Source organism: Alexandromys fortis, unplaced genomic scaffold (genome assembly GCF_014885135.2).
Source record: "Alexandromys fortis isolate MF-2015 unplaced genomic scaffold, M_Fortis_MF-2015_v1.1 scaffold_50, whole genome shotgun sequence".
NCBI lineage: Eukaryota > Metazoa > Chordata > Mammalia > Rodentia > Cricetidae > Alexandromys > Alexandromys fortis.
Genome location: NW_026067932.1, coordinates 325,657 through 341,381, shown reverse-complemented (window position 1 = coordinate 341,381; position 15,725 = coordinate 325,657). Strand labels below are relative to the sequence as shown.

The following is a 15,725-nucleotide window of genomic DNA, read 5'->3' as shown; positions in this document are numbered from 1 at the left end:
AACTAATACCCCTCCTACCTACTCCTGATACCCTAAAGATGGTACCCTGAGGAGCCACATCCCTATGTGGAAGCAGATGGTGATGACAGATATAGACTCCTCCACTCAATCTGCCTGCAGAGTCTCCTTCTTCAGGAAGCAACCTGCACCCATAAGGGAACCTATGGCTTAGGGAGAAGCATTATGAAGTCTGTGGTAGCCACACATTTGATGTATCCACTGATTCCTTCCTACCAGTGCCAGAGCAGGTGTTCTCTTTCAATCTACATGACTCTTATTATTTCTGAGTTTTCAACTCAAGGGGAAAAGAGATACCACATTTATTGACTCCCTACATCTGAACAAAGGATATAGATAAATCCATATGAAGACACAAGGCTATGAAACTATACAGTATCAGTAACATCAAGAAAGCCAGAAAGAAAAGTATGGCAAATGACGACAACGGCACTGGCATGCAGTTCTCAGGAATCAGCAGTGTCTAAACATCTGTGATGATTTGTGACAAGATAACAGCCTCCCCAAGAACATGGGTCAAAGGGAAGACAGCAGGGGCAGCCTTTAACCAAACTTCAAGAGAAAACCCAAACCCCACAGGAGTCTCAAGTCTGTAATCCAAAGGACTAGGCCAAGTCCCAGAGGTATGGTAGTGTATGATGTCTATGTCTAGGGGGGTAATTGCCATTAGTGGGTATCTGACAGATACAAAGTGGAAGCGTCCCCAGAGACCCATTTTCCTGGGTCAATAACAGGACTATGGTAGATTAAACGAAGGTTTCACCTTGCTAGTGAGGGGGAGACCAGGTGTTCTGTGTAATCTAAGGAGCTGGTCAGCCCAATCCTTTTGAGAACAGGTCCCTCATTGGGAAAAACAACTGCTATTGGAAAAGGCTGAGCAAACCATGACAGCAGAGAGAAGGAAGGGAGGGACCAAAAAGTTCCCAAAAGAAGTAGTATTTCTGATCCATACAGTCAGAAAAGGTGCTATCTCCGTGAAATCACAGAGGACAAGTGTCATGTAAAATGAGTGTCAGAAAAGCCTGCAGCCACAGCAGGAGTGTGAGGAATCACAGTTCTCGAAAGTCAGGTCCACAAAACAGGTACACCGTCCACCCAGCATTTAAAATGAGTAAAGACAAACAGAAAATGAGACAAGAAATAAAGAGCAGCCTGAGTCAGAATTACAGAACGTCAGAAAACTCATGTTAGATCAGCAATAAAGAGCATCACACTAGAACTGAGGGCAAGGCTAGAACAACACAGGTCTGTCTCACAGAACCGACTAGCATGGTACAATTAGCCCTAAGTACGGCATGCACACCGGGGCAGCAACCAATAGCTCTCATTATGGATCTAAGACCCACTCAACAAGATGGAAACCATGCCTGGTACTGGAAACCTAGTCAACTACTGAGGGCTAGTGAAGTCATGAATCCTGGAGGAAAACTAACAACCATCACTTTACCAAACCAGCATAATCCCTAACTACACTTTACGTCTTATTTGTCCTTATAGCCACAGATAAGTGTAGCCCTCACTCCTTATCAAGGAAACATCGCTTTCCAACAGATGGAGACGATTCTAGAAAACAACAGCCAGTCAGAATGCAAAACTGTAGATCCCATCTACAAACAACTCACCACAATTAAGTTTCAGAAAACATTGTGGAAGGGAGGGGGCTGGGGAAGGCTGTAAGAACCAGAGGATCAGGGGGCTTGCTATGAGACTGTGTCTCCTGGTAATGTCAGAAGCTACACCCATAAAGTCTTGTCAACATGACTGCTTAAACATGAGATGAACAACAGACATGCCTACATGGATGGGGAAAGACCACAAAGCTTTAAACCCTACACAAAGAACTATAGCCAACTAGGGAATTCTGGGAGTAGGAGAATAGTCTTTCCCAGAGAAATTACCTAATACCAAATGGTCAGCCCTAAAAACATACATACAAGTAACATTCTAAGACTGAACAGGTTATATTTGGGAGTATATATACATACATATATATGCATGAAACAACAACGAATGAAAAAGGAGGGCACGAATTTGAAAGAAAGTGGTATATGGGAGAGTCTTGAGGGAGGAAAGGGAATGGAAAAATGACATATTATAATCTCAAAAGAGAAAAATAAATAAAATGAGATGGCACCTGAGGAAAGATATCTTCCCCAAACAAAACAAAAATCCCCTCTAACTTAAAAAAAGGAAAATAAAGAACTTTTATTATTCAACAAACAGCCCATTGATAGTGAGCAGCAAGAGATCTGAGGAGACCTTTACTCAAGAGTTAGACCTGGGTGGCACTCCCCACCCATGGAGCTTCATGTGGCAAAGGCTATGGTGCAAAGAATCAGGCACGAGGCAGTTACCTCCTGGCTCTTTAAAGTTTCAAGAAGAGTCAAGATTCAGATGGTGGTGGAAACAGCCAAAAAGTTACCTCCACATTCTGCCCCAGATGAGCTGCTAGAGGTAGCCATTAACAATTGGGCTGGGTCTCCAGACCTACTCTGTCAGTATTTACTGATTCCAATTCCTGGCATAAAGTGACTTAGAACAATGTCTACCCTATGCATGCATGAACACTCAAATTTTACCAAGCAGTATTACCAAATAAACTGTGTACTTACCAGTGATCTGCAAAGTTAATGCAGTTGAAGTATCTGAGTTTTTTACTTCTTTTTTCACGTTGAACAGAAGAGATTTTAAGTTACTATTCTCTTCCAAAGATTTGTCTAAATGTTGTCTCAATGTGTCCTAGAGGCACAGAAAACAAATGCAGACAAGTCAAGTTTAGTCAGTGTATTTAATGAATGGAATAAAATTCTGGACAATCAGTAGGACACCCTACTGGTGGGAGAATGTGCTGTAGTATAATTCTGAATCACAATACAAAGCAAGAATCATACTCTCCAGCATATTATCCCACCAGTAGGGTACCCTAATTACCCACTGGAAGCAAAAGGACACAAGGAAAGGAGAGAAGGGAATGGGGTATACACCAGAGGAATTCAGGTGCAATACTAGAAGAGCAATGACTGGGCCCTCTCTTTCCATGAGGATCCCATTGTCACAGGGATCCTCAGGGCCTCTATACTAGTCAATATTATTAGCATCCTTCCTATGGGAACTCCATTATGATATGGCTTCTCAGTCTACGAATGTGTGGATTTCTATCAGTAATCCCCTATCACAAGTAGTATCTGAGGCCTGGGCTCCTTACTATCTTCATAGGCAGGGAAAATGCTGAACACAAACTGGGCTGTTAAGAATGGAACATAAGACAGAGGCCAAGACTACCATCAGCCTCATAATAGCAGCCGTTGCAAAGGTGGCACAAGTTACCAGGCTTCTTGATAGGAGTCATGCTAGCTGCCTGTGAGGTCAGGGCTCCCACACATCTGGACTCACCTGCCTGCAGCTTAGGGGTTGGAGAAGAGGAGTGAGGACTTGCATCACATCAAGACCCAAGTCCAGTTCACAGGAAATGGGTGAGCTTATTCTGTGTGTTTCAACCCTACCCTCTCTGCACGTCTATACCCACTAGGCATGATGCCTCCTATTAAAGGCTGATTGCCGGACCCAAAACCATTTCTCTCAGCTGCAGCTTTAAATCTTCTTTCAAAGCACCTCACAATGAGGACCCACACAGGCTCTTCTTTCTGGCACTAGCTCTCAGCAGTGGGTTGTGCCAGCTCCTACCTCTCAATCACACTCAGGCTGTGATGGGCACAGGCCACAGGGACTGAACACACCCAGACTGGGCAGGTACATCTGGCTTGGAAACTGTATTAAGGATACCAGGTTAGGGGCAGAGTCTTTCTCTGCCTCAAGATATAATTCTAGATGTCACAGGAAGCTCCATGCAGGCTAAGGTCTCTACCCTGTGAAACTCACCAGGACTTGACAATAGTCACTCTGGACAGTGGCTCTTGTTGGTCCCTTACATGCACTTTCCCAGTGCCTCAGATCACTCACTCAGACCGACAGGGAACTTAAGCCTGTTCTTGTCTTGACACTTAAGGTTGCCCTTTAGCACAGGTACTTCTGTGAATTACTTCCATACCGCAGCAGGGCAATACTGACTTCTGGGTGCCGCTGTTCCAGATCCAGCAGGGCTGACTCATACTGTGTCTGCCTTAACAGGTATTACTTTATGGTTTTCTTGTAAGACTATGCTGTGTCCCATGGGGCCAACAATCCCACAGAGACAATACTCTGCACAGCACAGCAGTCAAGGCACACTGGGCTAGGGCTCTCTCCAGATGCCAGAGTTTTGTGCACATGCAGGAGATCCAGTGTTTTCAATACCAGAGACCATCTGTGTCAGCTCATTGTTCTTTCATTTTCTCTAAATTGGGGTTTCAAGTGTCATCTCTTATGCAGATCTTCCCAAAATGAAGATATTTAAAGGCAACTTTAAACTTTCCCCCAGAAATAATGCGGTACATCCATCTATTTTACAGATAAAGTGACCAGTGCAGGAGGCAAGCCAGGCAGTTGCTACAGGAACCCACTGGCTTAGAGTGCACACAGTTCCTAGGTGCTCACCTTGCCAGGGATGGACCAATACACACTGACAGTGGGGACAGACTGGCAACCCCTTCTTGGTATCATAAAAACTCCCGCAGCCCATACAGAGGCCCACATGGCATCAAGACTTTCTGTGAGGGAGCCTGGAAGAACATCCTGACGTGCCAGGCTTTCAGATGAGTGCTGAGCCTTGGCAACCGATTTGTGCTTAGTTGGTATCATTCATTCTACTGCAGAGGCTGGCCACAGCATGTTGGTTCAACGCTCATTTTGAGGTTATTATGAACTACAAAGCCACAGAGCTAAGCAGACAATTAATACTTGCTCTGGTGGGTGCATTCGCAGGTGGCTCTGTGGTCTGACCCTTCTGCCTTTGATGTAACTATCAGCATAAGCTTAAAAGAAATGAGGGCACCCCAATACTGTACACATGATACAATCCCATAAGAATCAAATTAGAGGTGACATCCACATTTGTATAGTTCTTTCTGGGTACCACCTGCTGTTAGAGAGTCCCCTAGGCTCAGACACAACCTTCAAATGTTGTCTGGTTGGTGCAGAACAAAGCAAAGACCACAGATGACCTAGCTAATCGGAACCTTATGTAGCCTATGCCAGTGACAAAATGAGTCTGTTTTGTTTCTTCTTCTCCCATCTCTTCCATCCAGACTCTCTGAGAAGACAGTGCCAGGCAGAAGTTTGACAATCAGCAACAATACCATCTTAAGTTCACTGTTTTCTGGGATCTGGGTGTGAGACAGTCAGGGGAAGCCCTGGAGATAAGAACTGCTAATAGGGGAAACTGCTTGGTCCTGGAGCAGCAAGGGGGAGTGTATGTAGTATTATGATGCTTTTTATCTTTTGGCTCTTTTTGCGGGGCCACTACCCAGCTCCCAAATAAATCACAGGAGACTTATTCTTAGTTATGAATGTCTGGTCTTAGCTTGGTTTGTTATATGCCAGCTTTTCTTAACTTACATTATCCTATCTACCTTTTGCCTCTGGGCTTTTCCTGTTCTCTTACTTCTGTAAATCTTACTCTTACTTCATGGACTGCTGTGTAGCTGATGTCTGACCCCTGATGTTCTCCTCCTTCTATATCTTCTCTCTGCCTGCCAGTCCTGCCTATCCTTTCTCCTGCCTTGCTATTCAGATCTTTATTAGACCACCAGGTGTTCTAGACAGGCAAAATATCACAGCTTCACAGAATTAAACAAAATAACATTCCTTAACATAATATTTCCAACAAGAGAGCCCAACAGTAGCTGTGAGCACAAGAGTCAGCACTGCCCTTGTCCTGAGGTCCGACCCGTGAACAAATGAAAACAGCAGGGAACACAGCTCACCAGCTCCCTCTTCGAATTGTTGAGCTCTGCCGTCACCTTGTTCACTATGGCAGTGTACTGTTGCTGCTGCTCAGCAAGGCGGCTTTGCAGGGACTTATTTTCAAGAGACAGGTAACTAGTTCCTTCTTTTTCAAGTGCTGAACTGTCCCGAGCCACTGTGAACTCTTGAAGAGATGCCAAAACATGTCTGGCCTGAGCTAGAAGTCAAAAGGAAGTAGATTTACCATATCATAGCTACAGGATGGAATATAAAAAAAATCCTCACTACATAGCTATGTGATCTGAAAGCAGAGGACAGAAAAAGAAAACAAAACAACAACAACAAAAACCCAGACACTGGTACCTTGATTGCCTCTCTATGAGAAATGAACATTTTTTTTTTGTTGTTTGTTTTTTGTTTTTTGTTTTTTTGAGACAGGGTTTCTCTGTAGCTTTGGAGCCTGTCCTGGAACTTTGGAGCCTGTCTTGTAGACCGGGCTGGCCTCGAACTTAGAGATCCACCTGTTTCTGCCTCCTGAGTGCTGGGATTAAAGGTGTTTGCCACCATTGCCCAGCTAAGAATGAACATGGCTTTTAATTACAAAAAAGGCAACTTTTGAGAGAAGGACACATATACTAGGTAGCCACATCAGGAAGATGTAGCTTGGCCTGAAAACTCCAAGGAGGCAAGGGCACTGTGAGCATCACAGCTACCATGGATCACTTCTGCCGCAGCAAGACACTGGCCCTGGTTAAAGGATAAATGTACAGTTGTTCCCAGGGTTTCTGATCCAGGAATAAGTAAAAAGGTCACAACCTCAAGGGGAGGTCAGGAACCGTTGGTACCTTAAGTCAACACGACACAAGCTAAAGTCATCTGTGGGAGCCTCAATTAAGAAAATGCCTGATAAGATGGGGCTGTAGGCAAGCCTGTAGGTCATTTTCTTAATGAGTGATTAATGGTGGAGGGTCCAGCCCATGTGGTGGGTGGTGCTGGTTCTGGAAGACACAAGCCAAGAGGGCCAGGGCAGTAAGCAGCACCCTTCATGGCCTCTGCATCAGCTCCTGCCTCTAGGTTCCTACTCTGAGTTCCTGTCCTGACTTCCTTTAAGGATAAACTGTGATGTGGAAGAGTCAGCCAAATAAACCTTTTCCTCCTCAAGTTGCTTTGGTTATGGTTATGTGTTCTATCACAGAATAGTAACCCTGACTAAGACAGGAGCCATGGCAGGCAGTAGCTTAGGCATCTCAGTGCTGATGAGCCTGACTCCAAAAGGACACTCCTTGTAGCCCAGGCTTCTGGAGAAGGCAGTCATCTCCTAGGCCTGGAGCACAACACTGCATGAGGAACCCCAGCACACTCTCATGCTGAATCTCCAGTCTGCAGAAGCAAACAGACCTACCTAATCTTCACTAGGGAAGACAGTCTTGTTGGGTTCCTATCACATACCTGAAGTTTTGTGAATCCAGGGCCCTGTCCTCAACCAGATGCACATAGAAAATCAGAAGACAGCAGACAGCTTAGTAGATGCTGCCAGGACTCACCAAGGAACGCCTCATTGCCATGCAGGGACCCACTGCCGCTTGCACACCTGTCTATTAGGTCGAGGAGCGCCTCCAGGAGTGCCACTTCCAGAGCAGGCCTCTGCTCAGGCACCACCGCTGAGCAGAGTTTAGGAGACAGCTATGGTGAAGACACAATCACAAGATCGGCTTTAAGCTGGCGCTCACTGTGAAAACTAGGTCTCTAGTGCAACATGACTGAGTATAAAACGCTTGTCTCCTTTGTGGAAGAAGTGTGTCCAGGGGCAGAACCTTGAGCTGAGAAGAGATACCCGTTTGTGACGCTGGCCCCTCACGAGGCTGTGAGAGCACAGCATTTCCCTCTCCTGTTTCCTTCTTTCCAAATCATCATGGTCACATCACATACGAAAGCATCCCCCAGAACTAACACTTTGTAGTCAACTAGCCATTGCCTCTAACATGGTTCAGAAATCCTAGGCGTGACCTTAACTGTGGCTCCAAATAGCCAGCTTCAGTTGTGGAATATTATTTTAACTGGGCAAAGATGTGCTGTATTTGTTTATACTATGGATTATTACTTTAACTGTGTAAAGATGTGTTACATTTGTTTATGCTGCATTTGTTTAAGTTTTTTGTTTGGTTTTTCAAGACAGAGTTTCTCTGTGTAACAGTCCTGGCTGTCCTGGAAGTCACTCTGTAGACCAGGCTCAAACTCATAGAGATCCACCTGCCTCTGCCTACCTAGTGCTGGGATTAAAGGCGTGCACCACCTAGCCTTTATCTTCTTTGTTTAACGATGTAAGGAAGTGTGTTTAATTATGTAAAGATGTGTTGGATCTGTTTTATCCTGCCTGCCTAAAGGACCGGATTGGTCTAATAAAGAACTAAACAAAAAATAGCGAGGCAGAGAAAGAACAGGTGAGGCTGGCAGGCAGAGAATAAAAGGAGAAATCTAGGCTTAAAAAGGACAGAAGAGAAGAGAAGAGGAGAGGAGAGGAGAGGAGAGGAGAGGGGAGAGGAGAGGAGAGGAGAGGAGAGGAGAGGAGAGGAGAGGAGAGGAGAGGAGAGAAGAGAAGAGAAGAGAAGAGAAGAGAAGAGAAGAGAAGAGAAGAGAAGAGAAGAGAAGAGAAGAGCAGAGCAGAGCAGAGCAGAGCAGAGCGAGGGGCACACCCAGGGAAGAAGCCAGGCAGTGGCCAGTCAGATACAAGTAGTGAACGCAAGACAGAGAGGAGAGAAAAGTAAAAAGTCCCAAGGCAAAAGGTGGATAAGGAGAAACAAGTTACTTTAGGTTAAAAAGAGCTAGCCAGAAACGAGCTGAGCCTTGTGACTAACGAGAAGTTTCTATGTCATGATCTGGGAACTGGGTGGTGACCCAGTAGAAAAGGTCTGGTACAAGCTGCCCTTGCTTTACCTCAGGTGCAGCTTAGGACCGATCAGAGAATCAACCACCCTGAATCCCCTGTAGCTTCTAAGCCAAATGAAGTAGTTCCTGAAGCCTGTAGGTCCTTGAGGGTATGGGAGGTCTTAATCCCCTCAGCAGGAATGAATCTTTCAGAAACCATAATGTGTATTTCCAGGATTCTCCCTTCATGACAGTCACTGATGATTCAGCCTGCCATAAAGCCTGACTCCAGGTTCTGAGACAAATTAAATATGGGGAAATCAGGCTATTGTGTGGCTGTGCTTGCCCCTCCGAACCAGAGCACTACAACAACGCAGCATGAGGATCAAGCACCAAGCGTTGGAACACACTTGGTGGGAATGAGGCACATCTCTAGCTGCTGACCCCTCTACTCCAGCTGCTCACCACTCTGGGGTCACTTGTGCCATGAGACGTCTGCTCTTCAGCCTCCAAAGCCTCAGGATGGGACATGGTCACCTGACTGTGGCTCTCCAAGCCATCCTGTATGCTCAGACTGTCCTCGAGGCTGGAGGGCCCATCAGGCCTCTCTAAGCAGCTCAGACACTCCCGGTCTGAAGGCACCTGGAATCTCCCACCAGGCATCCTTCGCTTTCTGTACTTCTCAGGAACAGGCAAAGGATTTAATATATTTTGTGATGACAAACTTGACTTCTGAGAAGATGAACCACAGTCCTCAACATCCACAGAGTCTATAATACAGAGAGAATGAGCAGAATCCTCATTAAACTGAATTCTTTGGGATGTAAAGGCTGATATTATAATTAAAAAATACATACCTATAAATGTGGATGTGTGTCAATCAAACACAGGCATATGCAACAAACACATGAGTATCTATGCACACACATACACAAAAAGACACACAAGAGGAAGGAATACAAGGTGAAGGAGGAAGACACACAGGGAGCAACTATGATAAAACATGGATTCTGAGGAGTGCCTGGATGAAGTAGACAGAATCCCTCCTTGTGAAGTACCAGACTTCTGTGAGCATTTGCTCAGCATCAGCTCAACGGCACAGATGTGTCAACAAAGTTCTCGATACAATATCACATATGTGCATTTCCAAGAAATTAAATGGGCTGAAATGGCCAAATGAAATGGGACATCCTCTGTACTTGCTCACTAATACCCTCGTGGAGGGGTAGACATGCTCTTCTCTCAGGAAGAACAATGAAAGTAGGAAGTTATTGAACAGGGACATGACCCTGGCTTAGCCACAGCCCAGAATTCTAGACAGCCACATCCCTGACCATTGTACTTCAAACGTGATGAAAACAAGAGAGGCCTCAAGATAACAAGTTCACTTATGTGGGAAGTTTTCACACTCAAACTATACATGCTCATGGTACTCTCAATTAACTTATTTAATTTTCCTCATCTTTTGTATTAAAAATGTAGCTACTGTAATGAGCTTGGCCTGTGTATTTAGAAAAAAAATGTGTGCCTATGGGGCTAGATAGGAATAGGAAGAAATATAAGAGGCACAGTAAGAACATGTGTGCACAGTAGGAAAATACCAAGAAATTTACAAACTTGCAGTCTAAAATAAATTCCAATGTGCCAAATCCTTTTCAATGATATTTCAGAACTTCATATAGAATATGAAGTATATGTATAAAGATACCAGAAAAAAATGTCAGAGTTGTATCAAACACTGTGTAACTGATCACCTGGGTGTGCAGTGAAGCGGGCTTGCTGCATGTTCACATGGAAGGCCTCTGGCACTCCATGCTGTGGGGCGAGCTCCCCACAGAGATGGTCCTGAGATAAATGGCCCGAACAGCACCCTCTGGGGTTGCCTTTCTTCTTCTCGTGGCCTCTCCTCACTGAGTCCCCACACTGGTGCTGGATGGACAAAGGACTCAACAGATGTCCAGGCTCTATTTTATTAAAAACATTTTAAGTTTTACTTCATTAAAATTATATTTTAAGTTTGTGAGAAAATATGAAATTTATAAAATATACTTTTCTTAAATCAATTAAAGAAGACAGTGTATGTTAATAGAGCAGTCAGCACTGCAGTGAATTCCAGGTAGTTCTACAGACAGGAAAACAGCAGTGGTCAAGGGTGACAAGCCTCAATCCCAAGTAACCAAGATGGGTGGCAGTGTATGGAAGACAGTTTTACAGATCAGAAAATATGTAGTGATATTTCATTTGAATTTTAATAAATAAAGCCTGCCTGAAAATCAGAGAGTAAAACAGCCCCACTGGTCAGCCTTACAAACCAGACAGTGGTGACACACACTTTTAATCCCAGTAGTCACACTGATTGCCATAGAAACCAGGTGGTAGTGGTGCACACCTTCAATCCCAGCCCTAGAGAGGAATATAAGATAGGAGGAGACAGCTCTCACACACAGTCTCATTCTGAGATTCCTGAAGGAAGGATTGCCATTTCAGACTGAGGCAGAGGTAAGAACTAGGCTGTTTTGCTTTTCTGATCTTCAGGTTGAACCCCAGTTTTTGTCTCCTGGTTTTTATTACATGTGCTACAGAAGTAGATGCAAGTCAATTACCTCAACTAATGTCCAGAGTTATTACATGACGACTCTTTCAATAGATGCTCAGAGTAACTAGAATGGGAGATGTGAAGTACTAGTTGGTGATGTGTTACATTCATTTATGTGTGGAACATTTGTTTAATGATGAAAACATGTGCTGCATTTCTCTATGTTGTATTTGTTTAATTCTATGAAGCTGTGTGACTCTGCCTGCCTAAAACACCAGATGTTTGGTGAACAGCCAACAGCTAGGCAGGAGAAAGAATAGGCAGGACTAGCAGACAGAAAGAATAAAAACAAGGAGAACACTGTGAGAGAGAGGAGAGGGCACCAGGAGCCAGGCACCCCACTACACGTAGAGCTATGGAGTAAGAAGAAAAGATAAATAGAAAAAGGTAAAAAGCCCCGAGGCAAAAGGTAGCTGGGATAATTTAAGTTAAGAAAAACTGACTAGCAACAAGCCAAGCTAAGACTGGGCATAATAAGAAAGAATAAGTCTCCTTGTGATTACTTGGGAGCTGGGTAGAGGGCCCCAAAAGAGCAAAGAAAAAGAGTTAAAAACAAAACAAGACAAAGAAAAAAAAACAAACAACTACAGGGCGAGGTCGTGGCCAGTAATGCAGCCCTTTTACACCACTCAGTACTGTTTCAATATGGACTGTCTTTCTATAGCATGAGGCGGAAAAGCGTCATAAAGACACAAGCACATTCTAGTATAGAAAAAATGGCTGCTTGGACTTATTGGTTCTTTGAATCACTGTTATGAAAGTGAAAAGGCAATCAATAAATGGATTGAGAGAAAGGTCTCAGATCTAAAATCCACACATAATTTATATGATTCAACACCGAAAAAAGAAATAAGCCCATTAAACAACAGGGCAGGAAGGCTTTAAAGTACTAAAGAGAAAGCACACAAATGGCCAACACTGCATCAAAACCCGTCAGGAAAAGGCAAGGTAAAATTATAAACAAACACACGCCTATGAGAACTAGGATTAAGAGGACTGAGGACAGCAGTATTGGGAAGATATGGCTCAGGAGCTGCTGGCCCCAGCATGGAGTAGAAGACATTAAAGCTTATAAGCAAGTCTCTGGTGCGCATTAAGCTCACAGTGTGAGAAGTTCTGAGATCCTGGTAGGTACAGTGGCCTATCAGGCTCCTGAGCACTGGCATATTGTACGAGCTGAGTGACTGACTGCTCCTCCTCAGGTGCTGTGGACATCTAGCTTTCTTGTTTATATCAGGTATTTATTCTATGCTCGGAGAGAGATTGATACTCAAACAACTGTAATTATGACTAGACTCAAATTAGATCCATTAACTTTCCATTTTCTAATTCCATAAACCAAATACTAGTATTCAAAGTCAATACTATAAGCATCAAAAGTCCACGCTGAAGCCAAAGCCTCCCTAAACCATGGAGATTCACTGTGCTGTGCAGTGCACCTTGGGCATAATGGAGGTCAGCCTCGTGTTCCTTCTGGCTGGAGCTCGTGCTCCCAGGAGGATTGCTCAGGTCCCACTCGCACTCAGCAATGAGGTTCAGGACAGCCTCATCATCAGCATCCATAACTAAGCATTTCTTAGCTGAAGTATCAGCACATCTGGTTCTGGAGTGGTGTGGTCTGCAAGGGAAAAGAAAAGTCTTCAGTGCCAGCAGGCCCATGTATACTACAGTCCACAGGGGACCCTCACACCTCTCTTGGGAAGAGTTCAGTGCTAGGATGGCTCTCGTTACAAAGTGACCTGGAAGAAGGTCTTACCTAGCACAACTGACCATGCATGACAAAGTCGTGAGTTGCAGGTGATATGGGATTCCCTTCTGCATGCTGTGAATACAATTATTTAATAACAAAGCTACTTTGGGCATATTGCAGCACAGAATAGGGCAAGGCGGGAATTCCAAGCAGACAGAAGAGGAGAGGGTAGGCGGAATCAGGGAGAAGCCATATAACCACAGCAGGAGACAGACACGAAAAGGAACCTTACTAGTAGGCCACAATAACGTGGCAATACACAGATTAGTAGAAATGGGTTAATTTAACATATAAGAGCTAGTCAATAAGAAGTGTGAGCTAGTAAGTCAAGCAGTGTTGTAATAATACAGTTTATGTGTGATTATTTTGGGTATGGGTGGCAGGGAAATGAATGAGCAGCCTCAGACTACAGAATGGCCTGCTAATGTGGGCCAGCTAAATCCACATAAAACCTGAGAGATCTTGGAAAGGAATTCTAAAAAATTCTAAAAAAAAAGACAGAAAAAAAAATGACACCTTGAAATTTGCAGGCAAATGAATGGATCTAGAAAACATCATATTGAGTGAGGTAACCCAGACCCAGAAAGACAAATATCATATGTACTTATTCATAAGTTGGTATGGGACAATTGTCTATATTCTGTCAATTATGTTTTAAATAAACACTGATTGGCCAGTAGTAGGCAGAAAGTATAGGCAGGATAACCAGATAGGAAGTAGAGGTGGGTCAATGAGAACAGGAGAATTCTGGGAAGAGGGAAGCTCCCTCTGCAGTCTTGTCCAGACACAGAAGAAGCAAGATGTGACTACGCCACTGAAAAGGGTACTAAGCCATGTGGCTAACACAGATAAGAATGATGGGCTAATATAAGTTATAAGAGTTAATAAGAAGCCTGAGCTAATGGGCCAATCAGTTTATGATTAATGTAGACCGCTGTGTGATTTCTTTGGGACTTAACGATTGCAGGAACTGGGCAGGACAGAAAACTCAGAAAGCAGTAAGTGGCTGTTAGACATAAAACAAAGAAAATCAGCCTACAATTCACAATCCCAGAGAACTAGACAACAATGAGGACCCTAAGAGAGACATACATGGATCTAATCCACATGTTAGTAGAAAAGAACAAGATCTCCTGAGTAAATTGGGAGCATGGGAACCATGGGAGAGGGTAGAAGGGGAGGGGAGAAGCAGGGAGGAAAGCAGAGAAAAATGTAGAGCTCAATAAAAAACTATAAAAAAAAAGGAGAACAAAAAAATAACTTTAAGTCTTTGAAGAAAGAAATTTGCGAAGATATCAAAAGATCTCCATGCTCATGGATCAGTAGGATTAACATAGTAAAAATGATCATTTTATCGAAAGCAATCTACAGATTCAATGCAATTCCCATTAAATTTCCAACACAATTCTTTACAGACCTTGAAAGAACACTCAACTTCATATGGAAAATCAAAATCCCAGGTCAGCTAAACAATCCTGTACAATAAAGGAACTTCTGGAGGTATCACTATCCCCAATTTCCAGCTCTACTAAGGTGGTAAAATCATAAAAACAGCATGGTAATGGCATAAAAAGAGACAGGTGCATCAATGAAATTGAACTGAAGACCTTGACATAAATGCATACATCTATGGACATCTGATTTTTGACAAAGCCAAAATCATACAATGGAAAAAAGAAAGCATCTTCAACAAATGGTGCTGGCATAACTGGATGTTGGCATGTAGAAGAATGCAAATAGACCCATATCTATCACCCTGCACAAAACTTGATCAAAGACCCCAATGTAAATCCAGTTATGCTGAACCTGACAGAAGACAAAGTGGGAAGTAGCCTTGAACACATTGGCACAGGAAAAAACTTCCTGAAGAGAACACCAGTAGCACAGACACTGAGATCAACAATAAATGGGACCTCATAAAACTGAAAAGCTTCTGTAAGGCAAAGGACACAGCCAATAAGACAAAATAGCAGCCTACTGAAAAGGAAAGATCGTCACCAACCCCACATCTGACAGATCTCCAAAATATATAAAGAACTCAAGAAACTAGACACCACCCCCCAAAAAATAATCCAATTAAAAAATGGAGTACAGATCTAAACAGAGAATTCATAACAGAAGAATCTCAAATGGCTGAGAAACAAAATTGTTCATCATCCTTAGCCATCATGGAAATGAAAATCATAACATTTGATGCTTGTAGGGCATTTTCTTTATTAGAGATTGACGGGGGAGGGTCCAGCCCATTGTGGTGGTGCCATGCCTGGGCTGGTGGTCCTGGTTCTATAAGAAAACAGGCTAAAGAGCGAGCCAGTAAGCAGCACTCCTCTATAGCCTCTGCATCAGCTCCTGCCTCTAGGTTCCTGCCCTGTTTAAGTTCTTGTCTGATTTCTTTCGGTAAATGGACTGTAAGTGCAAACCGAAATAAACCCTTTCCTCCCCAAGTTGCCTTGAACATAGTGTTTCATCAACAACAGAACCTTAACTAAGACAATATACATATATGAAAAAAAAACAAAATTTAAAAACAAAAAGAAAAATACAGAACGGGGTCAAGACATGCTAATGTTCTCCATTAGTGCCATAATGTGAACAGCAAAATAAAGGAAAAAGCTGACACCAGAGACACCAAGAGATCAGAAATGCAAGGCTCTG

At 43.6% G+C, this 15,725-nt stretch overlaps 1 protein-coding gene across 6 annotated transcripts in view; it reads right to left on the bottom strand.

Moving 5' to 3' along the window:
• The window catches only part of Cep72 (centrosomal protein 72), a 32,447-nt gene that overhangs the window by 3,256 nt on the left and 13,466 nt on the right, over nucleotides 1-15,725 (bottom strand). For all 6 annotated transcript variants that reach the window (XM_050145804.1, XM_050145802.1, XM_050145803.1 and 3 more), the window contains 6 exons: nucleotides 12,760-12,938; nucleotides 10,479-10,688; nucleotides 9,190-9,494; nucleotides 7,404-7,542; nucleotides 5,880-6,076; nucleotides 2,631-2,757 (listed from right to left, as the gene is read on the bottom strand). In XM_050145804.1, coding sequence (XP_050001761.1) covers nucleotides 2,631-2,757; nucleotides 5,880-6,076; nucleotides 7,404-7,542; nucleotides 9,190-9,494; nucleotides 10,479-10,688; nucleotides 12,760-12,938 — 1,157 coding nt within the window. The remainder of the gene's footprint in view (nucleotides 1-2,630; nucleotides 2,758-5,879; nucleotides 6,077-7,403; nucleotides 7,543-9,189; nucleotides 9,495-10,478; nucleotides 10,689-12,759; nucleotides 12,939-15,725) is intronic.